The sequence below is a fragment of the Molothrus ater genome, chromosome 3 (genome assembly GCF_012460135.2).
Source record: "Molothrus ater isolate BHLD 08-10-18 breed brown headed cowbird chromosome 3, BPBGC_Mater_1.1, whole genome shotgun sequence".
Taxonomy (NCBI): Eukaryota; Metazoa; Chordata; class Aves; order Passeriformes; family Icteridae; genus Molothrus; species Molothrus ater.
In genome coordinates, this window is record NC_050480.2 from 51,720,589 (window position 1) to 51,734,833 (window position 14,245).

Below are 14,245 nucleotides of genomic sequence, written 5' to 3' on the forward strand. Positions count from 1 at the left end.
CCTAAACATGCTCAAGTAGATTTGATGTTTTATTTTTCATGTCTTATCAAATGGTAATTGTAAATAGTGCCTGTATGGTAGGTGCCAAAAATGTTTGGAAGAGTTTGCAGCTTGGAAAAAGAAAACCAAAACCACAGTTATTGGGGAAAAAAAAAGAGTTAATTAAGAAGGAAACATTGTTTCATGGTGAACTGTAGAATGTGTCTCAGAAGACTTGAGTTTGTTTTCCCATCAGTATTTCAAGTGACCTTTGGCTCTTGTGCATCCGCAGAACTCCGTAGTATTGTATTGTCCCTATATTATCGTTTTTATTGGCAGTGTATCCAGATTCTTCAGATAATCTAGGCAAGAAAATACCCATGACCCACAGTTGCCTTCTGAAATACACCCCAAAGTATTTTTATTTTAAATTGTATTCGTTTTAAGCCTGCTTTTGAGAAAAACAGGATGAATATCTTTAATAAAAAAAAAAACCCAGAAGAATACAGATGAAGGCTGGTCATAATGGCATAAAATCATATGAAGTCAGAATGTGTCCCTTAATGGTGCCAGAATGCATTTCTAAGTGGTACTTAATAAGCCATTGAAAAACAAAGACCATAAAAATTGCACCTTAATTTGCAACTAAAATGCCTTTCATTTTTTATGTGTTTTTCAAAGTCTTCATGGGTGATGTCTTTAACACAAGGAATTAAAAATGTGCAATCCTTACATTTTTAGGAAGTCTAAAAATAAAGGAAGTTAAAGAAAAAGGGGATTAAAATAAGGCTTACAAATAAACTCCACATGCCATCTCAAACCAAATAACTTTATCCATTAGTATAAGAGCATTTTATTTGTATTGCAGTTCATATTTCTTCCATGTGCAATTACGAATATCTGAATGCTATTACTTGTCTTCCTTAAAAGTATTCAACATAACAGTGAAGCATACTTTGCAGTATTGGAAGTGGGCATTATTGTATTGCAGCTGAGAAAATTCCATTAAGTTTTGGCTTGTAATTCATTATAGATGGTTCCCTTACTTAGAGGGCTATATAAAAGCTGTTCAGGGTGGGATTCACTTCACCAAACACAGGTGTGTTCAGTGTAAACATCTGTGCCTGAACTGTTGAACTTCAGCTGAACACAGCCTTATGGCTAAATAAGTAGAAATCTGTATTTTCCTTTAAAGCACATATAAGAATACATTAAATTGCCTTCACTAAAGGGACCAACTGTGTCTCGTTTTTCTTATCTGCTACAGACAGAATGCATTGAAACCTGTGGAAATATGTCCAAGGACTTTCATAGACTTTGTTGGATGCTCAAATTTAGGTGGTAGCCAAGAGACTTTTTCTTGTCTGAGTACTAAAGAACTGCCTAGAGATTTGCATTTTCTTTCCTCTTCAGTTTTTAAGGTTTTAGGAAATTTTGCCACAAAGCTCAAGTATAATCTGAAACACTGTGTCTGAAAATTCTTGGATATGGTTCTTGGGAAATAAAATACTCTTCTCAGGATAATATCCACCTAAAAACAGAAGCTATTGTGTCTCTCATGAGTGGTGGGATCTCACAAGCCCAGTGCTGAGCTGAAACCTGATGTCTTGTTATGTTAACAAAACTCCTAAATGGAAGGAATCAAGGGTTCAGGAGTTTGGCAGACCAGATTTTGGGAGGGAAAGTGAGTGACAATAGAAGACTTTATTTTACCTCAGATCTGCCACAGGCAGTAACCTAGCTTTCCAACCAGGCATGTAAATGTGCAGGTTCCAATAGAAGCCTATCAAAAGAAAAAAGCACTGCTAATACACTCCCATTTCAACAAATAATTAATTTCCAAGAAAACCACCTCTTCTGGAAAATTGTCAGCTGCAGGTTAAAAATCCTACTGGTCAATGATAATGTCAGAATTCTATTTCAATTCCTATCAAATAAGACCTTACAGAAAATGCTATCCCCTTCAGTATGTAACATTGCTTTGAATTTGTTTACTACTTCATAGTCATTCATTGTAAGATTGAGGGTGATTTAGCAACTATGTCCAGAAAACGGTTTATTCTCTAAAAACTTTGCATTTACTAAAGGACAATATCAACAATAAGATAAGTGAGCTCGTTCATGCTTGTTTAGGGAAATGAGCTAATCATATCACGGGTTGTTATCTGCCACATTATAGTTATAATTTTGTTTGCCTTCTAGCCTCTCTCTATAATTGTGCCTATGCTTTATGGCTACAAGAAAAATAGGAAAGCTTCCATGAGGCTAACCCATAATTTGATTTTATAAACATAACATTCTTATATTGTGTGATCAAAAGTACAGAAATGCTGACAACTTAGTTATTCTGGCACGCTGCAAAAAGGAAACTGTGTACTCTGGATTTTATGTTATGTGCCACGTAAGCACTTAGTATATTTTTCTTAATCTCTTGAAGGATGCAGAAAATCCTGCCAATTTGACCAGTTTCGTGGTAGCATGCAGTATTGGAAACTTAACCATTCAGGATCTTCAGGATTATGTGAAGGTTACAATCAAGCATACCAAAATTCAGGTAAAACAAGACTGTTTATTCAGAGGAAGAGGAATGCAGATTATATATGGCAAAAGCTAAGACTATAATCTGATTTATATGGATGGATTTTGAGTAAGATCTAACTCAAATCAAAATGAAGAAGTCTAGGACAAAAGCATGCAAGCACAACACAGAAACAAATAATCTCTCCCATCCTCATACATTCACACTCCATTCATGACCTAATATTTATCTGCAAGACAATTGATTCTACCCCTCAGAAGCAATTTTGTGCCAATAACTGTTGGTGAAACCTTTGTTAATGACCATATTCATGACATAATTTATTACACTGTAACTTCATGATTACTTAAATTCTTTGACCAAACATTATTTGCACTGTTAATTGTTCCCAGAATTATTTTATGTGGTTTTCATCAGAGGAATGGACAGAAACACACTTATAAAAGATGACTACAGTAGATTTAGGGAAATACAGAACAAATGCAACCTTTTGGCACACACTGTTCCAGTTAGAAAATGTGTGAGCTTGACTCTGTTCTCAGTATCTAATTCAAAAGAGGCACTAGCACTTGAAACATTAAAGAAAATGTTAAAATGAAATACCTAAGTAAATTGTTTATGTAATGAGAAACTGGTTTGTAATTGTCACAGCTCAATTGACTTTGTCTTGCATTGCATTACAATGAATATTTTAAGGTGAGGCAAAACAACCTACACATGGGTTCAGCAGTCATTTGTACATTTTCAAGCTTTACGTAGAGGATTCATGAAGAAGCCCTCAGGCAGTAAACAGGTAAAAGTATTTAGATTATATAAAGACATGATATTCATGGATAACTTCAGTAACGAGAAAACATCATTATTCTGAGGATGTGCAAAGGGAACTCTTGAACAGTACATAGAAGCAGTGCTCTGGATTTTGCAATTTGGACAAATCCATTTTTCTAGCAGGAAAAAACTCTAATTTGACACTAGGCAAATTTTCAACAATCAAATTATATGGATTCTTCAGCTCATTAAATGAAAATATATGCATTGCAACATCTGTTGTAAATTATGAGATTTATGTCTGAAGAGATATACAAAGTCTACTTTTGCATCTGTTCTTAGGAAGATCCTAAACCTACCTGTGTCTTCTGGGATATGAACAAAAATGGTAAGTTTGAAAGTACTGTAATTTCTTTCATGAGGGGAATAATATGTCTGAGTCTTAAAATTGGTCACAGTATTGGCTATTTTGCTCACAAATCAATCCTTTCAGGATTCAATAAAGTCCACTCAATGAAGTGTATCATTTTTTCTGGGTAGCATAGTTACTTGTAACAGCAAATTTTAAATGCTCCTTTTTAAAATTTATTTTTAATGTAAATGTTTTTAACATTTAAAAATTTTCCATTAAGCTTTTCCAAATTTTTCCCGTAGCTGCAGTTTTTCTCTGCTCTGTCTGTATGAGCAAATTAAATTATAATGCTACTCAGACACATGAATGGTTCTTAGCACACTTTTAACTGCTCATTTTTTAAAGAACTTGGTTATATAGGTGTAAGATTGGCACTGTTACAGATTATAAGCTTTTATGGTCACATATGGAGACACAAGCAACATAAAGCAACATTTTTAGACCATTCTTCATCAAAGAATGGTCACTACTGCCAAACCTGTGTGTGGTGTTTTATTCAAGCTCTTAATCCGTTGCACAAAGTCGTTCTCTGGGATGAATTTCCAGATGTCTCTGTTTTAGAGATCACTGCTGAGAAGTTTCTCTTCCTTACAATGAAAAAGAGCTGAGGATTTTGAATGGAGAGGTTCAGTACACAGAGTCTTGCAAGAAATAAAATTTAACATCCAAATTTGTAATTCAAAGTAGGAAATACAGACTGAGCAACTGAGGAGAATTCAGGAGGATTAAAACGAGCAAAAAATCATAAAAACTAGTTAGGAAACTGAACTTAAGAATCACATTAAAGGAGAAACAGGGAGGGAAGAAACTATTCACAGTGGCTGCTTGAGTGGAGAAGAGTTTTAAGTGGTTTCGGAACATCTTCACAGTATTTTGGGAGAATGTCTTGAATTTGAGTGTTTGATTGTCTTGAAGTTACAGAGCAAATTAGGCTGGATTTTTTCAAGAGCCATGAGAAAAATGTCTTTAAGAGTCAGAGAATAAGAACGATTTCACAAAACTAACTTGTATTTTGGCAGGGAAAAAATGAATAAAGAAACACTTTTTATTTTTCAACATTTAATTTTTAAAACTAAAATCTTTCTACTTGTTTTTCAGAATGGCCTTTTCATGTGGGGTGGGTTGGGAATAGTTCACTTCATGTTTTTCCTTAAGGCCACCAGAGATCATTGGGATTACCCATTCTGAGCTTCTGCATTACATGCTGCAGAGAGGAAGGGTGGGACCCTGTGCTCCTGGGCTGTAAAAGCTTTCATGTGCCTGAGGATAGATGAGTGGGAGGCAGGCAGGTGTAGTTATCACATCAGAGGGGGGAAGAGGAGTTCTAAAACCATCTTATTATTGGGTAAAACTAAGGCGTGTCTTAATGCGCGACCCATGTCTCACTCACTAACCAAAAAAGATCCCTACCTTTATTATACATCTTCATCTGTTGCTTCTGCTCAGTAGTCCATTTCTGGGCACTCATCTGGGGTGATTCTTTGCAGAAACTAGGAAATCTGACACCTGCTTCTCTTGCAGTTGTTTTTAATGCTGGCTCATTCAATTTGAGAAAGCACTTCTGCATTTGCACAGGATGAAGTGAGAAATCTTCTAAAAGAGAGGTTGACATGTGTTTGTTGGATGTCAGTTTCTCATGTTTCATTTCCACAGGTGGCAGTGGTGGCTGGAACCCTGCGGGCTGCCTGGTGGATGCAGAGTCCAATGAAAATGAAACTGTGTGCTTATGCAACCACCTCACACATTTTGGGGTCCTAATGGTAGGCAAGCTCACTACTCACCATGTTACTTTTCCCAGGAACAGCAACACAGCTTTTATCTTGTGGCAAGACAACTCTCATTTTTGTTACTTGGGTTCTTTCTTTTGCATATAATTTAAAATAATAATAATAATACATTACTTCCCCCTTATTATCATGAGTTATCTTGTCATAACAAAGTAGCTAGTGATAAGGATTCAGGAATGAGATAATGAATAAAGTTAGCATTGGAAGAATATTATTGTTGTTGTTATTATTATCACTATTAAATTCTTTAAAAGTGGCTAAATATTATTTTTTAAATAATTAAAACATACCCATGAGATTTTTCTATGTTTCAAAAATACTGTGCCACAAAAGACCTGAGATTGAGACTTCTGAGTGATACCAAAATACAAATAACATATTATAACATCCAGCTTAATATAACTAAGGCCCAGTACTAATATTTCTACTAGAGAGACAGGAGAAAAAAGTGATCTTAATGAGTCCTAAGTTTCAGGGTATCTCTGACATATCCCTTAACAGTATAATCTGACAAAATGACCTGCAACTGAGGAAGGAGATGTGGAACATGAGGGAAGTGAATTAGAAAGTCTATTTGAAATTCCCAGAGTGAGAAAGTGAGAAGTTGCTTGCAGGAGAAAAAGGGAAAAAAAAAAAAAAAAAAAAGCATGAGAAATAGTTAGAAATGCTGTTTTCAGAACAAAAAGAAAAGCGACTTTCATTGTAGGGAAAAACAGGGAAAGAAAAACATCCTCCAGACAGCCGAAAGAGTAATGAGGATAAAAAGTCAAGGGAGCACAATAATTCTCTTTCATCCTTAGATAGAAAGGCTGACTTGTCCCTTGCAAATCTGGTTCTCAAACTTGACAAGATTTATCTAATGTCATCAACTGTGAAGTGGCACCTTTTGCATAATGTGTAAACCCATATTGGCTGTTTTCTTACTTGGCTTTACTCAGTTTTGGGGATCCCTAATGTTAAAGGCCTTCTCTCGGAAAAAGACTGCTCCCAGAGCACTAGTACAGAACACGTAGCCCATGTTCTGTCAGAGCCTTAAGCAAAGTCTCCTGACTGGGTGGCTGGCAGAGCAGTGTCTGTCCAGGAGATGAAAGAGGGAATCATATGAGGCACTTCAACCTCAGCAGCATAGCCTCCAGCCTTCAGCTGCCTCCAGCAATTTCCACTTGTGTTTTCCAGAAGAAAAAAAAATCCCAACAGGAAAAAATGGAATAGTGCTATCTTTTCTGAACTTTTGGTTGTTGTTTATGCTCAATAATGGGCTGATACATTTTTTTTCCAGCTGAAATTAACATTCTTTGGCCTGTAAAACATAGCTGCAGAAAAGATGTTGGCTCCTGGTCACAGCAGGAATAATTCCTAAGTGGAAGTATTTGGGGTTAGAAGTAACATGTGGCAGTGTCAAATAGGACTTAAACCACACAAGGGAGCCACATACCCTGACTTTTTCAGCTTTGGCCTTCCAGACCCTTCTTAATAGAACTGCTCTCGTCACATCATGCTGAGATGTAGATATGGAAAAGCCACAAATTTTGTCTTCTTGCAAGCTAAATTATGGTCTTGTTCCACTTTTCATCCCCAAAGGGATTAAGAAAAGGCTTTCTTTAGGATATATTCAATGAGCCCCTTCTCTTCCCTGAATGCTTCAGTGGCAGTAGGAAATAAGGCAGAAGGTCTTTGAATTTGGGCTGCATTCCAATAGATTTTTACGTAGTTTTGACCATTCTAGTTGCTTTTCCATTTCAATAATTTTTTCTGACTTTAATTTAGATACTAAGTTATTTCCAAAAAACAATCTCCTTATGTATAAATAAACTGTCATATAAGGCTGGTATGGATAGTAAGAAAAACCTGCTCCTGCCTTTTCCTACAAAACATGCAAAGTTTTATAGCATTTAATGTTTCTTTTTGCTAGGGACAACAATGAAAATGACTGTAGAATTGACATAACCATATCTTAGTGTTTGCACACATTTTCTCCACAGTGATATAAATCCAAACACTCTTAAAAAAAGGAAATAACACTGACATTCATTCTCAGATGGTACCATGTGACAGTTACAGTTAGACAGAAAAAAAAAAAGAAAATCCTTAGAATTTTGTGAAGCAGAATCCTGCTTCATTTTCAGGTTTTTTTTTCTGTTGTCTTTATCACTACTTTTCTGACCAATTATATTTAAAAGTGTAGTTCTTATATCAAAACAGACCCTAAATCCAAAATGCAATATTTTGCCCTTGGTTTCACCTGTACATGATTAGTTGCATCGATTCCTATAACAAAAAGGCCAAAAATTCCCTACAATGTTGCACATTTCAGTATGAATACTTTTAAGTTACATTTTTCTAAATCTTACATCTTCTGAAAAAGAGTTGTATACAAGCAACAGAATTAAAATTTGGACACTGGAGACTTTTCCTGAGAAGGACATTTCAATTCCTAGTACTGAATTATAAGGATCAGAATCAGACTCTATCTGCTGTTCCCAGAAGTTATAATACTTACAGCACAATGTTTTGGAGAGCTGTGGGAAGGAAGTGAGAGGTGTAACAACTATAGACCGAGAACACGCAGCAAAAATGAACCCCAGTGTCAAGGTTACAGTGGTATTGCCAGAGTGCTTTTCAGTTTTACTCGACCCATTACCAAGAAAGAGTGCTGTGCTCACAGCAGAAGTGCTGCCTACAGCCAATGTCTCTTCCTTCTCTCTCACAGGACCTGCAGAGAGCCGTGACGCAAATCGACCCACAGAACACCAAGGTCCTGACCTTTATCACTTACATAGGCTGTGGAATATCTGCTATATTTTCAGCTGCAACTCTTCTGACATACATTGCGTTTGAGTAAGTACTAATTCTGTGAAGAACATCACAAAGAAGTACCTGTATGTGCAGAATAAAATAAGTTAGTTACGTGGTTAGCGTGGTTTATTTCCCTAGGAGGGGAAGTCCATGGCAGAAGAAAAAAATCAAACCTGCAAAATCAGGGTCACAGTGTTGTAAAGTGGAAACTTTTTCAAGGGGACAGAAGTTCAGAGTCTTTCTTCCAGTTTCTAATGTGTTGTGCTGCTCAGACCAGGGAATAAGAGGAATGTGTATCAAAATGTTCCTTCTGGCAAGACAGAATCCTCTAGATTTTGAACAGATGGATATTATTCTAAAATTGTCAAACAGGCTTTTTATTAAAAAAAAACCCAAAGCTTGCCTATGTGAGCATAACAATTTCCAAATTTAAAAAGAGAAATTTCCAACTAGAGCAATTACATTCTATAGCCCTTAAGACAGAAGTCAGAAGAGATAAAATAAACATAAATTTCAAGTGTTAAAACAGTTTCAACAGAAGTCCTGCTGAAGTGTGAAAGTGACTCAAGAGAAAGCAAAAATTTTGAAGTGTTACAGTTCTGTGAACAGTGAAAAGAGAAAATGAAGTCATGTCAACACAAAGAAAGCATTATGCCAGTAACAGGGCAGGACATAGTAGCTGCTAAAGGAGGATAATTTTCTGGGGACAGGAGGGGGAAGGCGGCTGAAGAAGGGACTTTTCAAGTTTTAAATATCTTCAGTGATTGCATTCCTATTACATTACCTATGGTATGGTGTTCTGGTTCAAGTTGGTAGAAATTGTTTGCTGCCCCTTATTATGCAGATTTCAGTGGGGATCAGTTTAAAAAAATTACGATTTCCGCTCTTCCTAAGAGACTATTTAAAAACAAACAGAACACCACATCCACTGGACAATATATTCCAAAAACTAAGCTAACATATAAGGCCAAATATGAATAGAACACAGAGGACCTTCTGGTCAGCTATACTTTTTTTTTGTTTTCATTTAAAATAAAAAGTACTGGTTTATATTTAATTTAAAGGTTTGGGTTTTTTTTAATAAAAAAATCAGTTGTTAAAATATTGCAGCAGTTAATTAGCTCATCATGGACCCAAAGAACTGGTAGCTTACCCCCACACACAGCTGAAACCTTCAACAATCCCACACAGAGATACACACCACTATGTCTTATTGCACAAACTGAGCTGGAAGGGGTTCCTTGCGCTTTTATTGACTTTGTGAAGGGGTAAGCCCAGCTGCAGGAGGTGGTTCGTGTGATTGCAGCAAGTTAATCATGTGCACATGTGCTTCTCTCATTAGGAAGCTACGACGAGATTATCCATCCAAAATCCTGATGAATCTGAGCACAGCCCTGCTCTTTCTTAACCTGATTTTTTTGCTTGATGGCTGGATTGCATCCTTTGATATTGATGGCCTCTGCATAGCTGTGGCTGCACTTTTGCACTTTTTTCTTCTGGCCACCTTTACATGGATGGGACTGGAAGCTGTTCACATGTACATTGCTCTAGTGAAGGTGTTCAACACGTACATACGGCGATACATACTGAAGTTTTGCATCATTGGCTGGGGTGAGTTCACTAGATGCAATATTTACATAGGATGGATGCTGTTGTATAAAATGTTTTTCGTAAATGCTGCTATATAAAAGCTCTCTATCAGGAATACAGAGTAGAAATTATATCAGTGTGTGGTTTCCTTCCCCAGCCTGCAGCAGTGCCGGCACGCAGCCAGCCCTCTCTGTCACCGAGTTCCCCCCTGTGCTTCTGTGTAAATACACTCTCACTGGCACTCCCCACCCAGGGCAGCTCCCAGCCCCAGAATGAGTGGAGAGACCAGATAAACTGGTCTTGTTTTCCAAAGAGGCCAGAGTGGGAGAGGGGAAATGTGAGTGCTGTGTCAGAGATGGAGGACTGTGTCACACAATGAATGCAGAAACTTTTGTAGTTACTGCAAAGCATATGGAGGTTTTGCATCGACTTTCAAAAACTTTAATTCCAGCTTAAATTTTCTTGCCAACAAGCACAAAGCCTATTGTGGAATCACAAACAACCAAAATTTTCTGAGATTCAGCACTGTGTTTAAACCACCAAGAGATTCTGGCTGCCCTAAGCAATGTACACAGCAGGACAGAAATGGAAAAAGTAATACTGAAAAATAACTACAAGGCTCAGGCAGCAAGACTTATTCTTCATTTTTGTCTGTATCAGGAATCTGTGGTTTCTCCCTGAATGCACATATTGTGTTTGAAATCATACAACACAATGCAAAGCCATTAACCTTAGGCTAGAACACTGACCTCAGTGCAGCTGATAATTGATGTCTTTCCATTGGCAACTAGCATCCTCTTGGCAACCTCAGCAGAGGACAAGGACTGAGTGGTCGGAAAAGCAAATTAACCTCTTCCCCTTTGAATCTATTCTGTTATAGCAAGGATAAGACATGTAAATAAGGCATATCAGGAAACATGCATTTCTTTTGTGTGAGCTGTACCTTTCTGCAGAGTTTTCTTCTGCATAGTTGTCCATTTTCCCAAATACACCCTCTACTTTTTTATTAAGAAATACATAATTTGCTTTATGGAAGCAAGGGGACTACATATAATATGTATAGTGCTGTAGAAGATATATAATATGGTGTAGATAATATAATGTGGTTGAGAGAAGCAGTGGAGAAATTACAGATTTAAGTTCATGTTCCCCAGTTATGCAACTTTATGAATTCACATTGGCATAAAAAACACCTCAAAAAATTCCTACTACCATTCCTCCACTAGATCCCATTTTTGGAATAATTTGTTAATCTTTTCATTGTATAATGAGAGCCTGTGTGCAGCTGCAAATTTAACTTTGGGCAATTAAGGGATATTATTTTACTTTAGTTAATTATTTTACTTTAATTTCCTTATCACATACCAAACTTCTCCTACCTTACAGAACATTACAAGGCTTATTCATTAATGCCTGTTAATTGTTTTGATAGTTCTATATATTTGTACTGTTTGGAAAATTGTTTCCTTCTACATTCTCAGTGCAGTTCTCTCAGGATGCTGTGCACTAAAATAATAGGGATAGAGATATCAGTAATTCAGCTTAGCCCAGTGAATTTGAAAGTTTAGGAGATTTGACAGCTCGTGAGTTTTCTTGTGTTACAGGTTTGCCAGCTCTGGTGATAGCAATTGTTTTAGCAAGTGCTAATACAAATGCAAGTCGTATTTATGGCAAGCAGTTATATGGCAGAGATGCAAGCGGGCAAGGAGGAGATGACTTGTGAGTATTTCTTTAGATCTCTTGAAATTTAGCATTTATAGTTGCTTTGGAAAAGTCAATGGTGCATTAAACAAGCAAAAAGGGGCAAAACCCTGAATGATTAGAATCTGTAACCTGAAGAAGGCTGTTAGAAAAATTGGAGGGAAATCTGCATTACCCAATGCTAGGAACAAACATGCCTCTGGCAAAAGTTTTTCATGAAAATAAAATAAAAATACTTGTTTTGGTTTGTCTTAAATAAAAAGTATATTTTCTAGGTAAGAGCAAAGAAAGAATTTGTATAAAAATAGTTTCCTTTGTAAATCAAGCAGCCTTTTGCCAATGTAGTTCAATAGTCCTCTATGTTCTTCTCATGATGTCCACATAATAACTGCAAATGCCAAAATTTTTATGTGAGTGCTCTTTTCCTTGCCTGGCAAAGCCTCATTATGATAAATAAAACTTTAATTTTTTGAATTTTATAATAGTATCATGCTGAGCATTCAGGCCATTTGCTGCAAGAGGAATTAGTTAGAACTCTCATATGGCTGACTGTCAAATGGCTACCTCAAAAGTCCTGCTTCTTCTCCAGTCATGTTCAAGTTCTTCCTTAGCTCCAGTGGCAGAAACTTGAGATTTTGACAGTGAAGATCTAAGTTTGCCCATTCCTTTTCTAAAGCACTCAAGTGCTTCACACAGATGACAGCAGTGAATTTTTATGTACTGAGTCTGAACTTTTTTCATGATGGGATTGCAGTTCCCACCATTTCCCATTTTTTCTAACTAGTTTTAACTAAAATGTGATACAACCCTCAGATTTCTCACATTTTAGTACTATAGGCCATAGTCACTTAAGATGCTTCTGGGCTTCATCCTGTTTCCAAACAGAAAATGGACAAGTGTTTCATTCTACACTATATTTTTGCATCAGTGGTATCAGAAATTGGCTCATTTTCCTTTGGTTGTATGATTAATGGAAGGATAGTTTCCATTAATCAAAAATGATCCTTTATTTTATTTTAATTTTTTTACAGCTGCTGGATCAAGAACGAAGTTGTCTTTTACGTGACTTGTGCCGGCTACTTTGGAATCATGTTTCTAATGAATGTCGCCATGTTTATCGTGGTGATGGTGCAAATCTGCGGGAGGAATGGGAAAAGAACCAACCGGAGCCTCAAGGAAGAGATCCTGAGGAACCTCCGCAGCGTGGTCAGCCTGACCTTCCTCCTGGGCATGACATGGGGCTTTGCCTTTTTTGCCTGGGGTCCCTTAACTCTTGCTTTCCTGTACCTCTTCTCAATTTTCAATTCTTTGCAAGGTAAGCTGAATTTTTGTTCTGTGAACAAATGATATTTGATCTGTTGCTGTTCTGGGGCATGCTATGCCCAGTGATTGGACCAGGAAACTCATATCCAGTCTCTCCAGGTTTTCCTTTGATATTAAACCATCATTAGTTTCCCCTTATGTGGAATAATAATATCAACTACAGGTGGTTTGAATATCTTATGTAAATTAATTATGGTTTCAATGTCTTTTTCCATAAAATGAGCTATATTATAAATAGAGCTCTCCCTAGCTAACAGTTGGGAGTGTTCTCTGTTGAGATACATGCTATATGACCTTCAGCATTTCCTTTCACTGATTATAACAAATATAGGAAGCCTTTTTCCTTACTTTATTTCTGTAGGGAATCTGTGAAACTCATAAATATTTTATTAAGGAGTGAGAAACTCATAAAATAAAATTCAGTCTGTCTCATTGTGGAGAGATAGCAGAGATATATGGGATATTCTTTGCTTAAGAAAAATCCAGTGACTGTTACAGTCAGATTTTTTCTTTCTGTTACTCAAGTTTTCAATATTTATAAAAATTTAACTCAGAGCTAAAATTTGCATATGTCTCAATTGCCATAAAATTCTCTACTAGTGCTTGCCCTATCCACCTATAAAGAACAACTAAATATGCAATGAAGAGAAAACCTTGAGGATATTGGAAGTCCGTGTGTTATGCCATACACATATTGACATAAAAATTAAACTTGCCAGGGGGGGAGGGGGATGGGAACCCAGAAAAACCCCAAAAAGCAAGCTCAAGAATGTCATTGAAGGAAATGTGTTATGCAACACAAATATTGAGATAAAAATGAAATTTTCTTAGGGTCAGCAAAATATCTTCTCTTTACGGAAAAAGTACTTAATATCTCTCTGTGCCGATTTTATCTGATACAGTTGAGATGCATTTACTGTGCTGAAAGATTTATTGAGCTTTCATGGAAAGAGAATCATGTTGTGGGTTTTTGTTTGGGTCAGTTTCAACCTAAAATGCTAAGCAAAATCACAAAAAATATTTGTATGTGGTGTTCTTACTAGAGACTGTTTTTTCCAAAGGACATATTCTGATACTCCCCTAGCAGCCTAATGAAGTATTTACAGCATTGTGTCTGTGTTAGAAATTCAGACAGGCCTAGAGAGATCAGAAGTATGGGAAAAACATGAAAAAAGACTTAAATTCTGAAAACCTTGCCAAGGGTCAAATTGAACAAGTTCTCTGTAACCAGAATTTCCAGTGCAATCAATTAAGCTTGTATGTGCAGAGTGCATGCAAGGTTGATCAACACTGCCTAAGAGGGGTAATGGCACTATTTAAAGGAAGATGAATATTTGGAACACAGTTAAG

General features: G+C 36.6%; 1 protein-coding gene across 1 annotated transcript in view; it reads left to right on the plus strand.

Annotated features, from left to right (window-relative positions):
* The window catches only part of ADGRG6 (adhesion G protein-coupled receptor G6), a 110,881-nt gene that overhangs the window by 85,119 nt on the left and 11,517 nt on the right, over positions 1-14,245 (plus strand). The window contains exons 16-22 of the mRNA XM_036381073.1: positions 2,417-2,533; positions 3,629-3,674; positions 5,352-5,458; positions 8,196-8,323; positions 9,624-9,892; positions 11,476-11,590; positions 12,604-12,887. Of these exons, the coding sequence (XP_036236966.1) occupies positions 2,417-2,533; positions 3,629-3,674; positions 5,352-5,458; positions 8,196-8,323; positions 9,624-9,892; positions 11,476-11,590; positions 12,604-12,887 (1,066 nt within the window). The remainder of the gene's footprint in view (positions 1-2,416; positions 2,534-3,628; positions 3,675-5,351; positions 5,459-8,195; positions 8,324-9,623; positions 9,893-11,475; positions 11,591-12,603; positions 12,888-14,245) is intronic.